The sequence below is a fragment of the Malaclemys terrapin genome, chromosome 10 (assembly GCF_027887155.1).
Source record: "Malaclemys terrapin pileata isolate rMalTer1 chromosome 10, rMalTer1.hap1, whole genome shotgun sequence".
Classification (NCBI taxonomy): domain Eukaryota; kingdom Metazoa; phylum Chordata; order Testudines; family Emydidae; genus Malaclemys; species Malaclemys terrapin.
Window position 1 is genome coordinate 52,943,246 of NC_071514.1, and position 25,203 is coordinate 52,968,448.

A 25,203-nucleotide genomic window follows, 5' to 3' on the forward strand; every position below is an offset into this window, starting at 1 on the left:
CCCTTCTTTCTTCCACTGAAGCCCCTGCGTTAGATGCCCATGACCATCTATCATTTTATAATTCAATATACAATAGAGCATGTGAGAAAACAAGTATGTCTAGTAGGTTTGAGGCAGCTCTTTCAGAGCTACATAGTCTAGCCTAGGTTATGTTATACAGACTGTCCCTACAGCAGGAAAAAAGGCTCCCTTTCCAAATAGTGACTCCAGCACAGCCCACCCAGGGCTTCTCTTGTTTTGCCACCTTTTCTGTCTCTGTTCCAGCAGGCATGGGATGGAGAGAGAACCTTTTTGTTTTAAAGGCACTGTATACAAGGATTGCACTGTGATAGCTGCACCAGCAGTTTGTTCTCCTGAAAAGTCCAGTCTTTTAACAGCTATTCATTTAGTAGCTACCTCTTGCATGTCCATATTATGGTATATCTCACCACCCCAAGCCAAAACCTGCATCTAGGGCAGGGGCAGGCAAACTTTTTGGCCTAAGGGCCACATCGGGTTTCCAAAATTGTATGGAGGGCCGGTTAGGGGAGGCTGTGCCTCCCCAAACAGCCAGGTGTGGCCCGGCCCCCAATCCCCATCCGACCCCCCCTGCTTCTCACCCCCTGATGACCCCCCTGGGACTCATGCCCCATCCACCCCCCCCTGCTCCTTGACCCCTGACCACCCTTAGATCCCCCACCCCTGACTGCCCCCCGCCACCGCATCCAACCCCGCCACTCATTCCTGACTGCCCCCCCCGGGACCCCTGCCCCATCCAACCACCCCTGTTCCCTGTCCCCTGACCTCCCCCGGAACCCCCGTCCCTGACTGCTCCCCGCCACCCCATCCAACCCCTCTTCTCATTCCTGACTGCCTCCCCCCGCCCCATCCAACCACCCCTGCTCCCTGTCCCCTGACTGCCCCCCCCCGGGACCCCTGCCCCATCCAACCACCCCTGCTCCCCGTCCCCTGATCTCCCCCGGAACCCCTGCCCCTGACTGAACCCCCACTGCCCCATCCAAACCCCCTCTCCTTCCTGACTGCCCCCCCAGGACTCCTGCCCCCATTCAACCCCCCTGTTCCCCACCCTCTGACTGCCCTGCCCCTATCCACACCCCTGACCACCATCCCAAACTCCCCTGCCCTCTATCCAACCCCCCTGCTCCCTGCCCCCTTACCGCTGCCTGGAGCACCAGTGGCCGGCGGCCTGGAGCACCAGTGGCCGGCAGCGCTACAGCTGCGCCGCCCAGAGCAGTGCTGTCCGGCTAGAGCCAGCCATGCCACGGTGCAGCACAGAGCACCAGGTCAGGCTGGCTCTGCAGCTGTGCTGCCGCCCAGAGCATTGCGCCAGCGGCACAGTGAACTGAGGCTGCAGGGGAGGGGGAACAGCAGGGAAGAAGCTGGGGGCTAGCCAGGAGTTCAGAGGCCGGGCAGCAGTGTCCCGCAGGCCGTAGTTTGCCCACCTCTGATCTATTAGGGTGATCCGCAAAGGGAGCAAGTATGCCCCCTTGTGCTTCTCACATGAAGAAGGCTGGAAGGGTTTGTTTAAAGTTGTTGGTTTTTCACATTATAAATCAAGTCTTTTCTGTCCCAGAGGGCTAGTCTCTGGCAGCTAGAGGGCTAGTGATAACAAGAGAGTGAAATCTGAGCAATGGGGTCTGGGTTTTTTGTCAGATTTCTGGTTTGGTTTGGTTTTTGTTAACAATGAGTTAACTCCAGTGTCTAATGAAGACTTGGCTGAAAGGAAGTCAGAGGTTCCACTCCTTGCTCTTTCACCTAAAGTGCCAGAGCTCACCACATACATCTCTGAGCAGGTTTGACATTCCTCATATTTCCAAGGTAAGAAGCAAACAGTTGTAACCCTTCTGCCCTTCTGAGTTGGCAGCAACAAGGGCCAGGTTCAGTATCTAGGGGTTCCGTTTCAATAACACAATGCAAAACCGGCTCGAGCCCCAACCCAGTGACCTGGGACAATTACATACCACCCCCCTGGGTGCCTCTAAAAGGCAATACTTCCCCTCTCGCAAGCACGGAGTCTGAGTGTAGCAAAATCCTTTTAATAAAGAAAGGAAACAGTGCAGCATTATGTTGGGGAAACACCACAAACAGGATTCATAACACAAACCATGAGCAAAAGACCCACCCCCAAGTAAGTTTGGCAGTGTCCTTTTCCCCTCAGGGTCTTAAGTCCAGCAACCCAAAAAATTCCCAGAAGTCCAACAACCCAAAAGTCTCTGTCCCTGGTCAGTGCAGCCCCAGAGTTCAAAAGTTTATCTACAGAGTTTTACCTCCCAGCCTGGGTGGAAATGGCAGGGGTGTTAAGGAGCACCTTACATGGTCCAAGGCCAACTGCCCCACCTCTCCATGGGGTTCTGCTGCAGCCTTCACCACAAGCCCTTCTGCCAGCCACTCTGCTCCACCAGCCATCCTGCAAACTGCTCTGCTCCACCAGCAATATATCTGCAGGCCTCCCCACTACTTAACACAGCACTCAGTGATTTCAGCTTGTAGTAGGGGGAGCCTCAGTGCTAGTGCACCATTAGCCCAAAGTAAATTCAGCATAACAGCCTACAACTAGATTCCTAATAGAATCAAAATTAGCTCTGATATTCCATAGTGCAGAGGCAGCAGTGCAGTTGGTGTTTCAGGCCCTCAACAAGCAAGCACACCACCAGACACAATTGTCTATCTCCCTTTACTGGCTTTTGGAACCCATGTCCCTTTTCTAGCGAGCGCTACTTAGTTGATGGCGAGTCCCTCTGTCATAAAACAGTTTCACTGTCCTTGATTCACATAATCAGGGTAACAACACTTTATTCTTCCTGCCCCAATAACAGAGAAACTGGGGATCCCACAGCACCCAAAGTGACCATTTGGGCTGCTGTGGGCTCATGCTAGGCAGGGTGGGTGTGCCTATGCAAACAAGATCAGCCCCTGAAGTTCTTCTTCGAGAAATGTCCCTGTGCGTGCTCCACTCCAGGTGTTGGTGCGTCCCTGCGCCTTTGCCCGGAGATTTTTGCAGCAGTACTCATAGCGGCCACGCATGCTCAGAAGCTGCCCCCCGCTGTGAATCTAGGTTGATAGTACGCATGCGTGGCCGGTCTCCTCCGTTCCTTCTCAACCGTCCCCGGCCTGAGACTGAGCTCAGCAGACTCATTAGGAAATCCCTCACTCTTGCAAGCGCTGTGCTACGTGCAAAGAAGCTATCCCACTATCAGATGGACACTCAAAGTGTATAAAATGTTTGGGGGAAGCTCACATTCCCCAAAAATGTGCCCATTGCTGTAAACTCAGCTCCAGGGCACAGAAGGACAGGGAGCTTAAACTTAAACTGCTCCTCCTCCAAAAGTCTATTGGGTCAGTTTCAGACCCAGGCGCTGAAGCCGGCTCCGCTGCCCGCCACAGCCCCCCCGCCTCAAAAAAACTGAAAAAATCTACAAAGAAGGGGCACCCTTCTTCACCAAGCAAGGCTATGAGGCACAAAGTCTCTCCAGGCAGATCAACGGTCTCCCTGCCTGTGTTTCCCCGCCTCAGCAACTTTGATGAGCCGGGCTCTTCAGGAACCGCGCAAAAGCCGCCTGAGGCTGCGGCGGCAGTGCGAGGCTCCGGTGCCGAGGCATCAGGCTTCCAGTTGCCTGCCTCTATTACGGCACCGTTCGGCACCGCGACTGATGCGGTGCCGACATTCTACAACATGCCTCATCACATGCAGGCTGATATTGCCCGCCCGGCACCGACCGCGGCACCGACCCCCGTGGTGCAGTCTGACAGGGAGGTTACAGGCAAAACCCCCGATCGGAGGAATGCTCCTGTACAGCAGCCTCTCCCGGCTCAGTTTCCACCTCACGCAGGAGCCTCACTACCTCACTTTACTCAGACAGCAGATCTCCTGGTATTACCTATCCTGCAGTCTCCCCTGATGAATGCATATTCTTCTCCAATGCCTGAGTCAGGATCTGAGCAGCTTTCCTCCAGTGAGGAGGAAACAGATCCACAGGGAGTTTTTTCTCCATATCAAGACTCCCAACCCCAGACCCCGGGCAATAGAGGTTATGAGAAAACTACCTCATCCTACTCTCAGGACCCTGCCTCCTGGGGGGTGAACCCCTGGATGGCACCACCTATGCCCTACCCACCACCATGGCAATACTGGACACCATGGGCATCGTACCCTCGGGAATACGTGCGCCATGGCCACTCGACCAGGCGCAACACCGATCCAGCGCCGCCCCCTGACGAATATGCCAGTGACACGAGACACCTGGTAACACAGTCACACTTCCAGGATAAACCTAGCCCTGCTCCTATTCCAGGAGAGCCGGAGCTAGCACCTGAAGAAGCATTACTTCTCCTTCCCCCGACACCGTCGGATGACTATGCAAAATTCCAGGACCTCTTTAAAAGAGTTGCCAGTGACTTGAGAATTAACTTGGAGGTAGTCACTGAACAACAACATGAGCTAACGAACATCCTACAGCCCCCTTCTTCCTCCAGGGTGGCATTACCAATTAACGCAGCCCTTTTAGAACCCGCTAAGTCCATCTGGCAGACTCCAGCGACAAGCCTACCTACCTGCAAACAAGCAGACAGGAAGTACTTTATTTCTCCAAAAGACTCTGAATTCCTTTTTACCCACCCGGCACCAAATTCATTGGTAGTAGACGCTGCGAACCAGAGGGCTAGACAACAGTATTCTCATTCCGCCCCACCCAACAAGGACAGCAAACGATTGGATCTTTTTGGTCGCAAAGTATACGCATCCTCGACCCTACAATTTCGTATAGCTAATTATACTGCAGTCCTGGCAAAATACGACCACAAAAACTATAATAAATTCATGGACTTTATTGATGACATTCCAGAACAGAGAAAACAACAGTTCAGAGCTATGGTTTCCGAGGGACAAGCCATATCACGCACCGCTCTCCAAGCAGCCCTCGATGTAGCCAACACAGCAGCAAGATCGACCGCTACAGCAGTAGTCATGCGACGGGGCTCATGGCTCTCCTCCTCTTTTTTTCCTCGAGAAGTTCAGAGCACCATTGAAGATCTTCCCTTCGACGGTGACAAACTTTTTGCTTCTACCACGAACGACGTGCTTCATTCAATGAAGGACTCAAGGACAACCCTCCGGTCTCTAGGTCTCCAGACACCTACGACCAGAAGACGGCAATATAGATACCAACCGTACCACCGGCCACGTTATCCCGCATTCACACAACACTCCCATAGACCGCAGGAACAACAACAACAACAACAACGTCAAAGACCAAGATTCCAGCGACGTCGTCCAAATTCTGCAGGGGCACCTCAACCCCCGCCAACTAATAGGCAGATTTGAAGCCTTGGTCGAGGGTTTAGAAAGCAACGCCCCCACTTCAGCCAACACACCTATCTTTGGACACCGCCTACGACCTTTCTCCCATCAATGGAAGAACATTACCTCCGACAAGTGGGTCTTAGAGGTAGTTACAATTGGATACGTCATCCCCTTCCTCTCCTTGCCTCCCACTCACCCACCCTCCCCGTCCCTCTTCAGGGACCCTTCTCACGAACAGCTACTCCTCCAAGAAGTGCAACATCTCCTTCATCTGGGAGCAGTAGAAATCATGCCAGAACGACACAGAGGGAAGGGTTTTTACTCCCATTATTTCTTAACAGAAAAGAAAAATGGGGGATGGCGACCAATCCTCGACCTCAGGCGGCTCAACAAATTTGTCAAAAAGCAAAAGTTCAAGATGGTTACCCTCACTACCATAATCCCAGCGCTGGAGCAGGGTGACTGGTTTTCTGCCCTCGACCTACAAGATGCCTATTTCCATGTCACTATACATCCGGCCCACAGACGCTTCCTTCGATTTACCCTCGGTTTGACACATTTCCAAAACAGGGTACTCCCCTTCGGACTGTCCACAGCCCCCCGTGTCTTTTCCAAGCTCCTAGCTGTAGTCACTGCCTACCTCAGGAAACAAGGGGTCATAGTATTCCCTTACCTCGACGATTGCCTCCTCAAAGCTTCAACATTCGACGAGGCTCTCCGGTTCACACGGCTCACAGTCGATTGTTTCTTATCTCTCGGCCTACAAATAAACAAAGACAAATCCACATTACGCCCCACCCAGCACCTGCAGTTCATAGGAGCAGACCTCGACTCCCGGACGGGGTTGGCATCTCTCCCACCCGATCGCTTCAACTCCATAAACCAACTGGCCACAATCATTCGCAACAGTCCACAGGTAACTGCCCGAGACTGCCCACAACTACTAGGTCACATGGCCTCGTGCACTTTTGTAGTCCAGAATGCACGCCTCTACATGAGGTGCTTCCAAGCGTGGCTGGCCACGGTCTACAAACCGAATATGCACTCTTTAAACAAGACTCTCTCCCTACCTGCTCGAGTCAAAGATTCGCTACATTGGTGGACCGTTCACTCCAACCTCTGCTCTGGAGTCCCGTTTCTTCAACAGGCTCCATCACTCACCCTGACCACCGATGCATCTCTGACAGGTTGGGGTGCACACATGTCTCACCACACAGTACAGGGGCTATGGTCGTCAACCGAGACCTCCCTGCACATAAATGTCCTAGAACTTCGAGCCATTCGCAATGCGTGCCGTCACTTCCTGCCACTAATCAAGCATCATCACGTACGCATAATGACAGACAACATTGCATGCATGTTTTATGTAAACAGGCAGGGAGGAGCTCGATCCCATTCGCTGTGCACAGAGGCTATGAAGCTCTGGAATTGGTGCATTGCGAACAACATCCGGGTATCAGCTGCCTATCTTCCTGGGATCATGAACACCACAGCGGACGAACTGAGCAGACGCTTCCCATGGGACCACGAGTGGAAGATAGACGAGAAAACCATTCACAACGTATTCAGCACTTGGGGTTACCCAACAATAGACCTTTTTGCAACTACAAAAAACAAGAAATGTCCCAATTTCTGCTCCAGAGCAGGACTGGGCAAACATTCCCTGGGGGACGCATTCATGATCTCATGGCACCGAAACCTACTGTATGCATTTCCCCCGATACCAGTTCTCAACAGGGTCCTGATAAAAATACGAACGGACCGAGCCAAGGTGATCCTCATTGCCCCGTCGTGGCCCAGACAACCGTGGTTTCCGTTCCTCACCAGAATGTCAATCCAACCACCAATCTCCCTGCCGCTCATTCCAAACCTTCTATCTCAACAACACGGCCGTTTTCTCCACCCCAACCTGTCCATGCTTCACCTCAAGGCCTGGTTCCTACATGGTTTTCCCAAAGCGAATTAGATTGCTCTGAACAAGTTCAGAAGGTGCTCCTACATAGCAGAACACAATCTACTCGCACGACCTATCTTCAAAAGTGGAAACAATTCACACATTGGTGTTCCGCTAAACACCTTTGTCCCACCTCGGTACCTCTTTCGATTATACTTGACTATCTATTGGGCCTTAAGCAATCCGGCCTTTCTTTCAGCTCCATCAGGGTCCATTTAGCTGCTATTACAACTTTCCACGACAGAATTGATGACACATCTGTCTTTGCTCACGCTATCACGAAGCGTTTCCTCAAGGGACTACAAACCTTATACCCAGACATTAAACCACCGACCACCCCTTGGGACCTTCATCTGGTACTGTCTTGCCTAACTCAACAACCATTCGAACCCCTAGCCACGTGCTCCCTTTTACACCTCTCGATGAAAACAGCATTTCTAGTGGCAATTACCTCTGCCAGATGGGCAGGAGAAATAGCAGCTCTTATGGCACACCCACCATATATGATATTTTTTAAAGACAAGGTTACCCTCAGATTACACCCCAAATTTCTTCCAAAGGTACACTCGTCATTCCACATTAATGAACCAATACACCTGCCGACTTTTTTTCCGAAACCACATGCGAACTCATTCGAAACCTCAATGCATACACTAGATGTACGCAGAGCCTTGTCATTCTATTTGGATAGAACCAAACCTTTTAGAACTTCCTCCAGACTTTTTGTCTCCATTGCGGAGCGCTCCAAAGGCACGCCTATTTCTACCCAGAGACTCTCGAACTGGATTTCCCAGTGCATCCGGTTGTGCTATCAGATGAAGAAGGTTACACCTCCAGACGGCATTAGAACACACTCCACTAGATCTCTGGCTGCCTCTGTAGCGTTCTTACGCAAAGTTCCCCTGGCTGATATTTGTAAAGCAGCCACCTGGTCCTCTGACCACACATTTGTTAAACACTATGCCCTTACTCAAGGCCCTCTATCTGACATACGCTTGGGCAGGGCTGTACTATCAACGGCGTTCCTATCAGATCCGAAGTCCCTACCTCCTTAAGATACACGGCTTTTAAGTCACCTGGAGTGGAGCACCCACAGGGACATCTCTCGAAGAAGAGGAGGTTACTCACCCTGTGCAGTAACTGACGTTCTTCGAGATGAGTGTCCCTGTGGGTGCTCCACTACCCACCCTCCTCCCCTCTACTTCGGAGTTGGGGGGCCTCCGTTGTAGAGAAGGAACTGAGGAGACCGGCCACGCATGCGTACTATCAACCTAGATTCACAGCGGGGGGCAGCTTCTGAGCATGCGTGGCCGCTATGAGTACTGCTGCAAAAATCTCCGGGCAAAGGCGCAGGGACGCACCAACACCTGGAGTGGAGCACCCACAGGGACACTCATCTCGAAGAACGTCAGTTACTGCACAGGGTGAGTAACCTCCTCTTCTTTTCCACAACTCACCACAATTCACCACCAGATGTCAGGTCATTCTGACTCTGCTTACACAGTTATCATACCAGCGTCCCCACCCAAGTTTAGAAACCCTTTCAGGCCTTCTGTATTCAGCAAAGCAAGGCAGAGCCTCCTTTTCTTTTTAGGAATTTCTTGCAGGGCACCTCTCACATACCTCTTTGGGTACGAAAGCTTATGCCCAAATAAATCTCTTAGTCTTTAAGGTGCCACCAGACTCCTCATTGTTTTGTGGATACAGACTAACACGGCTACCACTCTGATTCTCAACCTTCACACCCTCAACAAAGTCAGCCTCCCATATCACTTCTTCTCCATCCCAACCTGCTCACTCAGAAAAGCAGTCACACCCTCCACCCTGCGATCAGCTCCCCGTACCTCACAGCATTGCTGCTCCCTGGCTAAATGAAGGAAGCGCAGTGCTTGCAAGCTGTCCAACAAGTCCTTCTTGACAGTAGGAAGTGCTCCACTAGGACAGCCTACTTAGCAAAATGGAAGAGGTTCTCGGCAGGGCCAGATTAACTTTTTGTGGGCCCGGTGCCAAACATATTTGTGGGCCCCCTGGGAATGATTGTAAAAGGGCTGGGGGCAAAAGCACAGTGGGGCAGGAGCTAATTTTTGTCCCTGGAGCAAGGGAGGGGCCAGGGGTAAACTGTCAGCGCAGCAGGGCTGGGGAGGAGGTAAACAGGATCCCCAACCCACCCCTACCCACATAGGGCAGGTACCTACCTGGTTCTAGCCCATTCTCTTTGTCTCTCTCTGCACTGAGCTGCCCCTCCTCCCACAGCAGCAGGATAGGTTCTCTTCCAGCCCTCTGGGGTGGGTGTTGGGAGTGGGAGAAGCAGAGGCTAATGTGGTTACTCCTATAACCGGACTTTTAGTTTCCAGTCAGCACTGCTAACCGGACACTCAGGTCCCGTTTTCTACTGGAATTTCCAGTCTAAAACTGGATACATGGCAACAGGGCAGTCATAAAAGCCTGATGGGGGGGGAGGAGCAAGCAATCATTTTTAAGTGGGAGGTGAGGGGGAAGCAAGTGGTGGGTGCGCTAGGGAGTGGAGAGGAGCTAGTGGGCAGGGCCATGTCTGCTGTACTGTGCAGGTAGGTTGGAGACTGTGCGGATCAGCTGACACAGGATCCCCAGCCCAGGTGACATGACAGCCAGTGGTGGATTTAGAGTTAGTGGGGCCCCCCGGCCCTGTGCTCAGCTTCACTTTTGGGGCCCCTCCTTGGGACCCAGCCAAGAAAAAGAACATTCTCTCTTATCTCCCCCCACCCTCGTTTTTCATTCTTTTTTTCTTCATCCTCCTCCTATAAGTAATAGCAAGTAAATGAAAATAAAATGAGGTACCTTGATTGTTCTTGTAGTCCAACTTATTTTTCCACAGATTACTTGAAAATTGCGGAGGGTCTCGACGGACCACTTAATGATCTTTCCAAATATTGTAAAAAAAACGTTGGGGTGCGGGGTCTGGCCAGGAGCTAGGGTGAGGGAGGGGTCTCAGGGTTGGGGAAGGAGGTTGGGGTGTGGATCACTTACCTGGGGCAGCTCCTGTTTGGTGTGAGGAGTGCAGGAGCTCCCATTTGGTGCTCAGGATGGGGGTGGGGATGTGGGGGGGTGCAGGAGTCAGGGCATGGGATGTGGGGGCCTGGGGATGTGGGGTGTGTGCAGGAGTCAGTTTCATCTGAAGCAGATGGTGTATTTACCTGTTTCCCTAGGCTGCACTCTTCCCCAGAACAACAGCATCTTCATGCTCTGGCTGTCAGGTGATATCTAGACTTTTATCTAGACAGGACTAAACCATTTCATGTTTTGCCTCGCCTCATCTGTTCGTGTCATATGCAGACCTCATGAAGGAGCAAGAGGTCTCTGCACAGACCATCTCTAGATGGATAACATTGTGTACCAAGGCTGAGTGTGAGAGAACTTCAGCTACGCCTCCTCAGCGGATATAGACTCGCTCCACGAGAGCGCAGGCAACATCGATAATGTTCCTTAATGACATTTCCATACTGGACATTCATAGGGCAGCCATGTGGTTGTCCATATATGTTTATGGACCACTGTGCTATTACCGCATCTTCCAGAATGGACACGGGCCTTGGAAGGGTGGTCTTGCGATCCGTACTGCAGTAGACTGCGAGCTCCACCTCTGGTGTTTGTGAGTCACCTAAGTTGAATATACATCTGCATCTACTTGAAGAAGAAGAAATGGTTACTTACTGTAACTGTGGTTCTTCGAGGTATGATGCAGACGTGTGTTCTATGACCCACCCTCCATCCCCTCTGCATCGGCGTCTCTTCTCGGGGTTTCAATGCAAAGGAACTGAGCGGGGATTGGGGCAGCACTGCCTCATATAGTCAGGGGTGGGCCATAGCCATGAGGTGCATGCACCGCCTCTCTATGGGTACTGCTAGGCAAAAGTCTCCGGCGCACTGGGCATACACATACCTAAGTGGAATACACATCTCCATCGCATCCTGAAGAACCAGTTTCAGTAAGTAACCATTTCTTCCTTTATGCCAGGGGTTCTCAAACTGGGGGTCGGGACCCCTCAGGGGGTCACAAGATTCTTACATGGCGGGTCACGAGCTGTCATCCTCCACCCCAAACCCCACTCTGCCTCCAGCATTTATAATGGTGTTAAATATATGAAAAGTGTTTTTAATTTATAAGGGGAGTCGCACTCAGAGGCTTTCTATGTGAAAGGGGTCACCAGTACAAAAGTTTGAGAACCACTGCTTTAATCCCTTTTCCCAGAGCCAGGCAAATGCCACAAAACTGTGCAGCATTCATCTATATTTCATCAACTGCACCTGGGGAGATGAAAAGCAACAAGGAGCTTGTACTAAGCGCCTTAAAGCTGCCACATATACTGTCCCACTTAACTTTTTCCACCCCAGGTACATAGAGGGAGCCTTTCAGGATGCATTTTGGGGGATGAATCATCTACTGGATGTGCTTGCTGAATAAATGAATCTGAGTTACAAAGAACCTGGGTAAAGATGTAGATCTGCAGCCCTTAGAAGCCTCCCAGTCATTTTTTCTGAGACTTTAGTCCGGAGGTAACATTTTCCTGCTAGACATTATGAACAGATGCTCCCAATACTTCTGTTAGTCTGAAAGGTGCCACAGGACCCTCTGTTGCCTATTATGAACAGAATAATCTGCATACAGTGTTACAGTGTGCTACCTAGACAGCAGGAACTGTCGCTGTTAAGACTGGACATGTGTTTGGGAGCTTTCCTCTAGTTGAGAGTTTTATGTCAAAATGTTATCAGTCTTCTCCATGAAATCCTGCTTATGGCTTTTTCATAGACTCATAGAGTTTAATGCCAGAAGGGATCATCTAGTCTGACCTTCTTATTTCACAGGACATTACATTTCACCCAGTTACCCTTGTATTGGACCCAATAACTTGTATTTCTCTAAAGCATATCTTCCAGAGAGGCATGCAGTCTTGGTTTGAAGACATTGAGAGATGGAGAATCCACTACTTCGCTTGGTTGTTTGTTCCAGTAGTTAATCACCCTCATTGTTAAAATTTGTGCCCAATTTCTAATTTGGATTTGTCTGGCTTTAGCTTCCATTGGTTCTTGTTATGCCTTTCTCTGAAGAGCCTTTTAGTACCTAGTATTTTCTCCCCTGGAAGATACTTATGTACTGCAATCAAGCACCTCTCAATCTTCTTTGATAAACTAAACAGATTGAGCTGTGTGTAACTAGAGTGCTGCTTCCTTGCAAGTGTGTCAGCAGGCGGGAGATTACTGTAGAATTCATTATGTGTGGCAAGAAAAGCCATTTTATATAATTGAATGTGTGACCCAGCCTGTGGAATTGTCGCACTGGTATAAGGTAGCAATGGAAACACAGGGCCTGACTCACCAGCATAACTTCCCTTCAGTAGAGTTACTCCAGATTCTCACCAGTATGAGAGAAGTCAGATTCTGCAGAAAAGGCATGTTACAGACACATGTGTGCGCACACACCATGTGTCACTGCTGTAACTTAGGCCATAGCATGCTCTTTGGATGTACATTCCGTCAGTGGTTATGTGGTACATACTTTGTGTGGCCATGAAAAATAACTGGAGCATTACTTTGTCTTCAAAGCACCATGCACTCATGATGCTGTATAAATACTAATCTCAGTCACCATTGGGTGGGAACTTGGCAAATGGATGGGCCACTGGAGCTGAAAACATCAATGAAAGACAGGATGTGGAGTTACAATTTGGGTGCTGATGGCCACCTCACCTGGCCGATTGCTAAATGGCACAGATTTAAAAAAGTCCATGTAGCACGCCAATGTCTAAAATAAAGTAACAGCACAATGAGGATTATGGTGTAAAAATCTAGATCAAGAGAAAAAATGTGTCTGAAGCCATCAAGGGATGTGTGTGTGGTGGTGGTGGCGTAGTACTTTATTAACGATAAATAAGGCTACTTTTTAGTCACAGGTATTTTTAGTAAAAGTCACGGACAGGTCACAGGCAATAAACCAAAATTCATGGCCTGTGACATGTCCATGACTTTTACTATATACCCCTGACTAAAATTTGCCTGGGGGTGCCGAGGGTGCTGGGGGAGAGCAGCCCGGGTGCTTCGGGGGGGGGAATGGTGGCGCATGGCCCAGGACCCCCGCGGGTACTGGGGGAAGGGGTGGCGGGGCCGGCAGGTTCCCTACCTGGCTCTGTGCCTCCCTCCCACCCACAGCAGCAGCAGAGTTTGGGTGTGGGAGGGGGTTGGGGCATGGAACAGGGTGAGGCGGGCTCTGGGTGGTGCTTACCTGGGGCTCCCCTGAAGCGGCGACATCCACCTCACTCAGGTCCTAGGCAGAGGCGAGACCAGGCAGCTCTGCGTGCTGCCTCCGCCCAGAGCGCTGGCTTTGCAGCTCCCATTGGCCGGGAACCGCAGCCAATGGGAGCTGTGGAGGTGGGGCCTGCAGGCGGAGGCAGTGCGCAGCGCTGCCTGGCCACGCCTCTGCCTAGGAACTGAGTGAGGGGGATGTTGCTGCTTCTGGGGAGCTCCCTAGGTAAGCGCCGCCCAGAGCCCTCCTCACCCTGTCCTGTGCACCAACTTCCTGCCTCTTCCCACACCCAAACTCTACTACTGGGGTCGGAGCGGTGGCCTGAGATTGTGCGACTGACACAGGGGCACAGATTTAATGGTCATGGAAAGTCATGGAATCTGTGACCTCCGTGACAAACTTGTAGCCTTAACGATAAGGCATGGGGTAGAGTAACCACCATGAATCAAGCTAACGAGATGAGGAGTAAGCCTTCTTCTGAGCCCCATGGCACTGAAGGAGCATTGGGGTCCAACCCTGCTGTAGTTTGCCTTGAAGATGATGCATGATTATGCCTCTAGAGAGCAAACCATGAGCTTTATCTCCCCAAGGGTTATTTATTCACACAGTAGCTCCTTAGTTGCTCTGTGTTAACGAAGTGGAGAGGCGGGCATGTTCTCATCGTGTTTCTCTCTCTGCTGCCCAGGGAGACCCAACAAACGGATCGTGGGGACGATGCAAGGTGGAGAGACAGAGGATGATGTAAGTAGGAAAACATCTTGTGTGGGCTGCAGGGCATCTCTGATTGTCCATCACTGATGGCACTTTGCAGTGACAGACCTGCTCCCACAGCACTAGATGGCAGTGTTCCCCCAACAAATCTTCATCACACAGGCATTCTCCCCCCATTCCCCTTCCCATCCTCACCCTACACATCCCCACACCCTCTCTCTCCTGCATGTTGTTTCCCTGTTTTCTTTATTTAGCTTGTTTAGTCTCTGTTACTTCTCCATTGCCCTAACTCCATTCTGTACCTCGTTAGTAATGACAGATCTCCTGTCTGTGCTAGAATTCCTAGCCCTGCCCACTTCTCTTCTGGCCAGCCATTGAGCCTGAGGCAGCAATGGGGTGGAGGGAGGGGTTGGGATTTTCAGCACAGTCGAGGGGATGTAGGCACGTTCATTTCAATGGAAGCTGTGTCTCTGTATCCCTGGGCTGCTTTGAAAATCCCACCATGGCTCTTTAAGACCTGAAAAATGGCTTGTTCTAGGGCAGGGGTTCTCAAACTAGGGGTCAGGCCCCCTCAGGGGGTCATGAGGTTATTACAAGGGGGGGTCACGAGCTGTCAGCCTCCACCCCAAACCCCGCTTTTCCTTCAACATTTATAATGGTGTTAACTATATTAAAAAGTGTTTTTAATTCATAAGGGGGGTTGCACTCAGAGGCTTGCTATGTGAAAGGGGTCACCAGTACAAAAGTTCGAGAATCACTGTTCTAGCGGGAGGAAGGAGTCTAGCAATGTTGCCCTCAAGCTACTGGAGGGAAGGAGATTGTGAGGTGATTTCCTTCTCCCGGTCCTGCAGCCCAGCCGGGAGATTGGGTGGGGAGCTGCTTCTGCCTTCTGCCCCGTGCTGTTGGAGGGAAGATGGGGCCAGAGAAGGGACAGTGAAGGCTGACCCTGGTGACTAGAGGCTAGACAGGCCATGCTAGGGATCAAAGCACCCCCACCTAAGACCCATCAGGGAACAGGCAGACACTCTAGTTGCTCCCCTTGTCCCACTAGGGTCTAGTTAGCTGGTGTCCTCCCCCAGCCTGTCCTGTCAACTGGGGCCCTGCCCTCTGCTGTCATTCTGTCAGTGACCGGCAGGATGGGCTCTGTGCAGTGCTGCTAGTCCAAGGGAGAGGGACCAGGCTGCTAATGGCAGGAAGCAGAGCTCTGTGGGGCTCTGCGTGCTCTGCCATTCGTAGATCTCCTTCTCAGCGCTGCTCAGACTCGCTCAGACTGAAGCCGGCATTAGGGTCTCAGAGTGATGTTTCTTTGCTATAAAGTATTTGGACTTTCCAAAGGCTGTTGACAAAGCCCCTCCCTAGAGGCTGCCAAGTGTGAGAGGAAGGAGCTGTCATGAATCAGAAAGGGCTACGAGAGAGAGAGAGCGCAAAGAGCAGGAACTAATGGTGAATTATCAGCCTGGCAAAGATTAATAGTGGGAGCTTCAGAGTTCGGGACTTGGAGCAGTTGGCTTGAATCTCACGGGACCCACAGATTTGCCCCTGTGATCCATTCATTTGTGACCTCTAGGCTTGCTTACTGCATCCCAGTATCCCCAGGAATGAAGCCACATGCCCTGACAAAGCTCTAACTAGCACGAAATGCAGTAGCCTTCCTGCTTAGCAGTACAGCTCTAGTAAGCATAATACCCAGGCACTCCACACTGGTTCTCCATTGAACAGTCTGGTTCAAGGTCTCAGTCCTGCCATTCAAAGCCCCCCAGTAAAGGAGAAGGGTTGTTCCTGTTCGAGGTGTGTTTGATAGCTTTGGGGATGCTCAGATACTGTGAGGATGAGGGGGTCGGAGGCCCTAGCTCGATAGGCCAGCTCACAGTGTTCTTTCTGCTCAGGATCCAGTGGAGTGAAGGAGAGAGTGACCCCTAGCCATCACCCTCACATTCTGTCTGGGCAGGAATTCACCAGGCCTTGCTCAGCAATTCGCTTCTGGCTTGAATTGGTTTGTTTAAGTTCATTTTGCTGCCTCCTGGGAAATGACTCATTCTCTTAGTGTTTGGGACGGAGACACCCACACTCCTGTGCAAGAGACTGGCAGGTGACAAGTTCCCTGAATACCTGGTCTCCGGCCAATCCCCATCTGGCTCTCTGAGGAGTACAAACTCCCTCCGGTGTCAGCAGTATCCAGGGAAGGAAGTGTAGTTATCTCCAGGTGCAAGGCATGGATGAGTGAGCTGGATAGCTCACCTGACTTACAGCCCTTGTAAGGCAGCTCTTGAGAGCTGAGTGAGCTTTGGTGGGGGCCTGTTGCTGCAACAGGGAGAACGCAGGAGCCATCTAAAGAGAGAGCTTTCTCACTCAGCATTCTGGGGGCTAGGACTCCTTGGGCTGCTTCTCAGTTAGTATCAGGGGCTGCAGCTGCTTGGGAAAGCTTTCTGACTGTCTAGGTGCTCCCTGCCCCATCATTGTAATGTCTGAGGACACCGTCCAGGTCAGCAATGATTTACTCTCACAGCCCCCCAAGAGGGAGAGACATAGCAGCCCCATTTTACAGGAAGAGGGATACTGGGGCACAGAGAAGGGCAGTGCCAGAGTTGGGAGTAGAACCTGGGTCTGCTGAGTCCCAAGCCAGTGCTTCAGCCCTAAGACAAGTCTTCCTTCTCCCATAAAGCTTGCAAAGCCCCTCCTAGCCCATTGCCCACAGGAGCAAGTGTTCCTCCAGGCACCCTGTGGGGCCCAGACCCCTTCAGCGGGGCGAAGGGTGCTGATCACCGCACAACTGTCAGGGACTGGGGCATGGGCATCAGATCCAATGCTTAGAGCCATAGGCATCAGGCCTGAGGAGTGTAGCCAAAGTCAATAGCTGGGGGCCAATGCCTAGTGTCAAGCCAGACTCAATAACCAGGAACAGAGGCAGGAGCCGGGAACGAGGCAGAGCAGGGATCTGCCTTGTTAATTCCTAGTACTGCCTCCAGGCTTAAATGGAATGTCTGGACCAATCAGAGGCCATGGGAGGAGCTGCCAGGCATCTCTGCTGTGAGCAGCCCTTTCCGCATGATGGGTTTCCCAGGGCTTATGGTGCATTGGTCGTGGCTCTGCCAAAGCTGGCTGGTGGAATCACTGCCCAGCCTCAGACCTGGGTTCAAGACTCTCAAATCCTCCCAACGAGCAGGGAGGGGTCCCCCTCCAGACTGGAAGGTGCATTTTGTCTTTGTTCACCTTCCTCTGCACCAGCCTGTGCTGGCCAGAGCCAGGCTATGGGCTTCCTCCATGGACTCTTGGCCTGAGCCAGGACAGGGATGCTGCCTAGCCCCTCAGGCCAGGCCCTGCACAGCTGCTTTCTCATTCTTGCTGTCTCCTGTCCACTCCCTTTTGTCCTTCTCTTATCTTTCTGTTTGTAGCCACTCCAGACAGAACAGGGGGGAGGTCAGGAGGAGTGGGGCCTGTTGACCCCTCCCCCCCCAACTCCACCTATTGGCACCTGTCAGGTCCCAGCAGCCACCCAGGCATGGAGCTCCAGAGGCCCCAGCCCAGTAGCTCTCAGCAGCAGCTGCTTCAGTTCCTCCTGGAGCAGCACCCCAGCAGGTACCAGGGCTCGGCCACAACTACATGACTCCACCAGGGACAGATCCTCAGCCAGATATGGGTCAAAATATAGAGAAAGAAACCCCAGGAAGGGAAGGGTTAAATCCACTAAGGGAGAGAACCAGGCCATGGAGTAGGGCAGGCTGAGGGGAGAACACAGTGAAGGGACAGAGCTGGCGAGAGCTTTACACTAGAGCCAACGGCTGTGTGCCTGACCTCCCAGCCTGCTTTGCTTGTATATCATAGAATCACAGAAGATTAGGGTTGGAAGAGACCTCAGGAGGTCATCTAGTCCAACCCCCTGCTCAAAACAGGACCAACCCCAACTAAATCGTCCCAGCCAGGGCTTTGTCAAGCCTGACCTTAAAAACCTCTAAGTATGGAGATTCCACTACCTCCCCAGGTAACTCATTCCAGTGTTTCACCACCCTCCTAGTGAAATAGTGTTTCCTAATATCCAACCTAGACCTCCCCGACTGCAACCTGAGATCATTACTCCTTGTTCTGTCATCTGCCACCACTGCGAACAGCCGAGTTCCATCCTCTTTGGAACCCCCCTTCAGTTAGTTGAAGGCTGCTATCAAATCCCGATACACATTGCCTTTAGGGCAGGGCCTGGGTTTCCCTTCTATCTGTCCAGCACCCAGCCCACCAGGGCAGCTACCATAATAATGATAATCATCTTCACTGGCCTTGCTGCCTTGGCCTGTGCCAGGGTAGGGCACCTACTGTGGCAGCTGAGCTGTGTGCTGCAAGAGCAGAGACACCACCTCGGAGTTGGTGAGCCGCTTCCTGAGCCTGTAGCTCTGGCTGAACTGCTCCTCGGACTAGGTGCGCTGGGGGCTGCTGCAGGGGCAGAGAAGGAAGGTGAGTTTCAAGAAGCTGCCTGCTGCCCCAGGCCAGCACGTTTGCAGTGGGGAGCAAAGTGAGCCCAGGTCTGCTTTCCTTACCCACCTGCTCCTCTCCTCTGTCCCCGCCCTGCCTCTCTCAACCAGTCTGGGACCCCCCCTTTCAGGGAGAAGCTCTGTTCTCTTCCAGGGAGCCTGGCTCCTGGCAAACAGTCATGCAGGACAGTCTGCAGACCTTTAGCCCTGGTGAGCAGCACGTCTCTGGGCACCATTGCCCTGTGCATGCTGTTTGGAGTTGGCTTTCCAGGTTCCGTCCGTGTTCTCAGCATCCCTTCCTGTAGCATCGTGCTTTGCAACAAACAGCTCAGACATTGCACACAGCACCCTCAGCTGTGAGCAGCATCTGCTGCTGCCTCCTTCCCTTGCTCTCACTTTGGTTGCGTTCTGCTTGCTTTTCTTTTTAATGTTTTTCCCTTCTCCATCTCCCATTGTTCTCTCCACTCTCGCTCTCCAAGGTGGGATCAGCCCAAGCCCAACCAGGTAAACACAAGTCCTCCAGCACCAAGGCACAGGTGGGTTTGTCTCTTGCGGTTCGTTTCCTCACCCTTATCCTAGGGCACTCAGCAGTTCCCTCTATGGTCCTGCTGCCCCCCCACTCCCCCCCAGATTCAGCAGTGGTAAAGAAATCCATTGTCACCACCCCACTAGGGGACTGGAAAGGAGGTCTTCAGCGGCATGAGTGGAGCAGCCACTGCCTAGAAAAGTGGGAGATTGCTGCTGAAAGCTGTGTAGTGTCTTTAGTTCCTACCAGTGGTGAGGGCTCCAATCTCTGAGCATTTCTGAGAGTCAGCAGCTCCAGCCTGTGCTGTTGGGTCAGTAATGAAGCCATATACAGAATCCCTGTTGCTGCTCCTTATGCCAGAGCCAAAACTGGACACCGCCCCACTGTGTGCTTCTTGGCAACTGGGTCATTATCTCATGATGGTGGGACGTGGTTCTGGTTAATTTCAGCACAGGCGGGGAACGTGACTGCAGTTCCTCTCAGCACAGGGTGATGTGCAGGTTTCCACTGTGCCAAGTTTCTGGACACACAGAAGCCATGGACATTGCAGGCTTTGTACGTTTTGTCCATTGCGGATAGCACTGGTTTGAGAAGGGATTGGCCATGAATTCTGTACCCACTGCTTTTTTACAGGAGGAGTCGGAGGATAGTGAGATTGACCTGGACGACGATGAAGACGATGATGAGGATGACCTTGAAGATGACAGCATGGAAATCTCTCCCAGCAAGGCCAATCGCCGGGCCAGGAAGCCAGAGCCACTGGAAGAGAGTGATAATGACTTCTGACTCTCCTTCGGAGGTGGAACCACTCAACATCTCGAGATGAAAACTTCTCTGACAGCGAAAGGGTTGGGAATGTAACACACGCTGCTGTGCCTGCAGGTATTTTATAGAGGAATGAAATTCGGAGTCGGTAAATAATAAAGCTATGTTCACAGTGACAGTTAAACTTTAATTGCCAATCTCCTTCCCTGCTCGTCTTTCCCAAAATTTGACTCATTCTGATGATAATTAAAAGTGACGTGATATTAAATACTTGTTTACTTAACCTGTTGGGAAGTGAGATTGTATCTGAGCATTAGAACTAGAGTTCCACACTCCATGATGCCAAAGGCTTGAAAACCACTACCAGATGGTGGGTTAGGCCTTGTCTACACACAAACCTGTACCAGTGTAACTAGTACTGATTACAACTGACACAAAACCCTTGAATGGGTACATTTGAATTGATTTAAACCTGCTTTATATTGATTTAGCCAAAACTGATTCCTTACCAAATTAAGGGTTTGTTCCCACACAGAGGTTTCGCCAGTTTAACTATAGGTGTGATATTAAACTATTAGGGGTAAGCCATTGCAGAACACTGGGTGGATGCTGTTATATTGGCATAAACCCATTTTATATCAGTAACTTATCTTAAATCTGTCAGGAAGAGGGTTAAGCGAAACTGCAATAACCCACTCTTGAACCACCATCACAGGGGTTTGCAGCAGTTGAACTAAATAAGCATAAGCATCAACCCTTTAGTTAAAGTCCTGAGCCTGTATGTAGATCAGGCCGTAGTCTCTTGCTATGAGTGCAGTCAAATAGGTCCAAAGTTTGTCTAGCTGCCATGGGTTTGCCTTCATTGCAATGCGTGCCTTACAGGACCTTCCTTCTTTGGATGTCTTTTGCATACCTCTTGATATGACAACTGGGTAGAGATTCTCTTCCATAAACAAGCCTAAAAAGTCACAGAAGTCTATTGTACTATCAAATTCTGCTGTCCTCCTGCATGCTAAACAAGCTGTTTTGTTTATATAGATCCCCATGTTTCAGAAATAAATGTATTTTCTGCATTGATTCATGTGACTTTTTTTATTGAGAAGTTTTAGTAGGTTAGGCTGGCACAATTCTTGCTGAGAAACCATGTAGGTTAGAGAAAGCTTGAGTGCATTCACTTCATGTGTCAGTTATGTCTGCCTCACTTGCTTGTCAGCTCTGCTGTAGAATGGCATAGCGTTCCGGGAACAGACATTACTGCTTGATTAGAGCACTTCACCTTGGCACTTGTTCATCAGGACAGTTGAGTGGCCCAGTTTTGTTCCCATATTGCTGGCACCCTGCTAGCCTGGCATGTTCTACATCTGGAAATCTGTCCTTGTTTTCCCTACATCTGCGTTACAGACGTGCGTCTATCCGTCTTCATTATTAGTACTGCAGGAAGGAAGGAACTATTAAGTAGTTCAAGGTGAATTTCTTCATGCCGCCCACCCCAGCCATTCCTTTCGCACCAGTGCGGTGCCAGTCAATAGAGCAAGGAGGTTGAAGTCTAACTTTATGTTGGTGCACAAGGAACCATCTTTTTTTTCAGTGTTTGTACAGCACCTAGTACAATGGGGTCTTGGTTGATGATGAGTGTTCCTAGGTGTTACGGTAACACAAATCAACACTGATAATATCGCGACTCACCTAGACTTTAAAGACTCACCGTAACGGATTGCTAGGAGAGCTGTTTGCCTTATTGTATACCCAGTAAGTTAAAGGAGTTTTGCCACTTGCTTCAAAGGGACCAGCGACCCCTGCCTTGCTGCTGTGTGATTCCACGGGTGCTAGCTAGCTGTGAACTGTCAGGTAGGCCTACGCTACACAATCCATCATGGAATCCCAGCGCCATTCCAACAGTTAGCAGGGGACCTGCGCTCTACCTCCACTTCCAACACTCTAGTTACATATTCTGCCTGGAATCTGCTGCGCACTGAGAGAGGCAGAGGCCATTGCTTTCACCTCCCCCACCTAGCAAACTGATGTCGTACCCCAGACTGAGAGTTGCTGCTCATAAAACCAAGCCTGGCCCCTGTGCTGGGGTGCTGTTAGTTACATATCCCATGTGTTATTGTCTCCCTTGTAACTGCATCGAACAGAGTCAAACATATTCTATGTAGTAACACAGAGCACAGTACTGCCAACTAGCACTGTCCGTACACAGCTTCAGCCAAACAACAAGGCTGACGTTCGTAGGCTTACGTCCTGCATCCAGCCTGGACAAGACACCCCTTGAAGGCTCCAGAAACACCATTAAGAGCACTCAGTGGCTTTGCCACAGAAACGCTTTTTTAAAGAAAAGTTGTTGCAGAAATCACCAACTCCGCTCACCCCTTAGTGTCATGGCACTGGCACATGTGCAAAGGGAATGCAGCGTGGGTTTGAAATGCTCCTACTGTTGTGCGGATTTCTGACGTGGACAGCCACTTCAGCCACGTGTCAATTATGGCACAAACTGCAGCTCAGTGAGGAGTCAGGCCCGTTCATGCCAAACTGCTGCCAAGGAACAGGTCCCATTGTGGCAGGTGGCCCTAGTATCCTGCTGACCTCTGAGTACAAGACCCCCATAGATTAGGGCATAGGGGCTGAGCACAGCGCGGCTAAAGCCACTCCCACCCCCACACCTCTCCCCACCCCCACACCTTCCCCACACCCCACCTCACCCTCCCCAGTAGATGAGGTTGGTAGCACATCTGCTGCCCCTGGGGCGAGACAGGCATGACAGGGACGCCATTACAGCAGACATTTGCTTAGCCAACCCCCTTTTACTTGAAATACCCTTCTGGTGGATAATGAATAAATTCCCCCCAGTGTATCATTTGCATGGAAAGCTGCCTGTTTAGCTAAACACATTTCATTCCCTTGTTCCGTGAACAAGGGATTTGCTGAGCACACTGCTGGGAACACTGATCAACTGTACAGGCCTTCACTGCTGAACTCTGCTCAAAAGGCTGGAGGAGACGGGCTACAGGCTTGTTTGTGGTAGGTCTGAGCAGCGATTAAAAAAACCAACAACCTCGCGTCTGCGTTTGCTGCTCAGTAAGTGGAAGTGAATGCGGCCGAGGCCTGTGCTATTGTTAACCACCAGTCATGCATGACACAGGCCAATGTAGTCAGAGTAGGTGTGTCCAGCTCTTCAACAGCAGGGGACCTGGTGGGCTGAGGTCAGGTGGTGTCTCCAGGAGCGGGCTGGCTCTACAGGGTCCCAAGTAAGATGTGCCTTTCACCAGCAAGCACCACACAATAACAATGGCTAGTTCCTATTTTAAGTATGGGAAAACCTATGATGGCCCAGACTGCCTTCCCCCACCCTCCCGCGCTGTGGGATTGACAAAGGCTGTGTAGTGGTGACCAGCTGGGCCAGCGGCTCACTGGGGCTCCCTACCTCGTTGTATGCAGCTCACCCAGCAAGGGGCTCACGGGAAAATGAACTGTTGTATAGGGTTACCATATTTCAACAAGCAAAAAAGAGGATGGGAGGAGCCCCGCCCTAGCCCCGCCCCTGCCCCTCCCACTTCCCACCCCCCCAGAACCCCCAACCCTCCCCCCGTTCCTTGTCCCCTGACTGCCCCCTCCTGGGACCCCTGCCCCTAACTGCCCCCCGGGACTCCACTCCCTATCTAAGCCTCCTTGCCTCTTGTCCCCTTACTGCCCCAACCCTTATCCACACCCCCACCCCCAGACAGACCCCTGGGACTCCCACGCCCCATCCAACCACTCCCCACCCCCTGACAGCCCCCCCCAGAACTCCCAACCCATCTAAACCCCTCTGCTCCCTGTCCCCTGACTGCTCCGATCCCTCTCCCCACCCCTGCCCCCTGACAGCCCCCCCCAGAACGCCCAACCCATCTAAACCCCTCTGCTCCCTGTCCCCTGACTGCTCCGATCCCTCTCCCCACTCCTGCCCCCTGACAGCTCCCCCCCAGAACTCCCAGCCCCCTACCCCCCGCTCCTTGTCCCCTGACTGCCCCCTCCTGGGACCCCTGCTCCTAACTGCCCTCCAGAACCCCACCCCCTACCTAAGACTCCCTGTTCCTTGTCCCCTAACTGCCCCCTCCTAAGACCCCCCCCCAACTGCCCCCCAGGACCCTACCCCCTACCTGTACCCTGACTGCCCAAAACTTTCTCCACTCCCCTCCAAAAGCCCCCACCCGTTTCTTGACTGCCCCATCCAGAACCTCCCTGTCCCTTCTCCTGCCCCCCCTTACCCTGCTGCTCAGAACAGGGTGTTGGGCTCTGTGCCAGCCGGACACATGGCTGAGCTCCCCAGCACAACACAAAACCCGGTCCCTGGCCCTGCACAGGGCTGCCGGAGCGGGCTGCAGGAGGAGGAGCTGCCGGCCGGCTCAGAATGCAGGGAGGGGGGGGTGGGAGGAGGAAGCTGCTCTGGAGTCCAGCCCGGGACTTTCCTGCAGCCCTCCCAGCCGCTCGCTCTGCTCTGCCAGGGGAGGGGGAAATCCCGGACATTGTGAGTGCTTTACAAATTCCCCCCCGGACGCTATTTTTAGCACACAAAGGAGGACATGTCCGGGTAAATCCGGACGAATGGTAACCCTACTGTTGTATAGCCCCTGGGAACACCGCAGGCCAGCCTCTGAGCTCAGCTTAGCACGGACACCTGTATAAAGCCTAGCTGACTGCACTGATGCTGTGTTTACACTAGTGGAACTGAATTCACAGTGGCCTACTGCTCTAAATGAGGCATTTTCAGTGCCATGTTCATTCCTAGCTTTGGTTCATGCTCATGCAGAGAGCCAGGGGCCCTGAACAGAGTGCCACTCAGCATGGATTGACTGGCCCAGGTCCCAGTGCTGCACGCGACAGCCAAAAACACCCGCACAGCTCATTTAGTGAGACCGGGTGAATGAGGTAAGAGCCACTCCCGTGACCTGAAGCAGAGCTCTGTGTATGCTCAAAAGCTTGGCTCTCTCACCTACTGAAGTTGGGCCAAATACAAGCTATTACCCCACCCACCTTGTCATGCTAATATCACATACACCTGAGGGCATTCTGTGCCAAAAAATTAAAAATGCTGCATCAAAAAATTAAAAATTCTGCACGTTTTGAAATTCTGTAAATTTTAGTTGTCAAATAAATGTGGATGCTGCAGCATAGCACTGGGGAGCACAGGCCACTGGCTGCACAGAGATGGGAGCTCACTCTGCAGTCCTC

General features: G+C 51.8%; 1 protein-coding gene across 5 annotated transcripts in view; it reads left to right on the forward strand.

Moving 5' to 3' along the window:
- The window catches only part of CLUAP1 (clusterin associated protein 1), a 214,338-nt gene extending 193,269 nt beyond the window's left edge, over positions 1-21,069 (forward strand). For 4 of the 5 annotated variants that reach the window (XM_054042743.1, XM_054042746.1, XM_054042744.1 and 1 more), the window contains 3 exons: positions 14,216-14,271; positions 19,181-19,237; positions 19,861-21,069. In XM_054042743.1, coding sequence (XP_053898718.1) covers positions 14,216-14,271; positions 19,181-19,237; positions 19,861-20,013 — 266 coding nt within the window. In that variant the 3' untranslated portion in view covers positions 20,014-21,069. The remainder of the gene's footprint in view (positions 1-14,215; positions 14,272-19,180; positions 19,238-19,860) is intronic. The other variant, XM_054042745.1, reaches the window with a different exon arrangement.
- Positions 21,070-25,203: the final 4,134 nt, after the last annotated feature.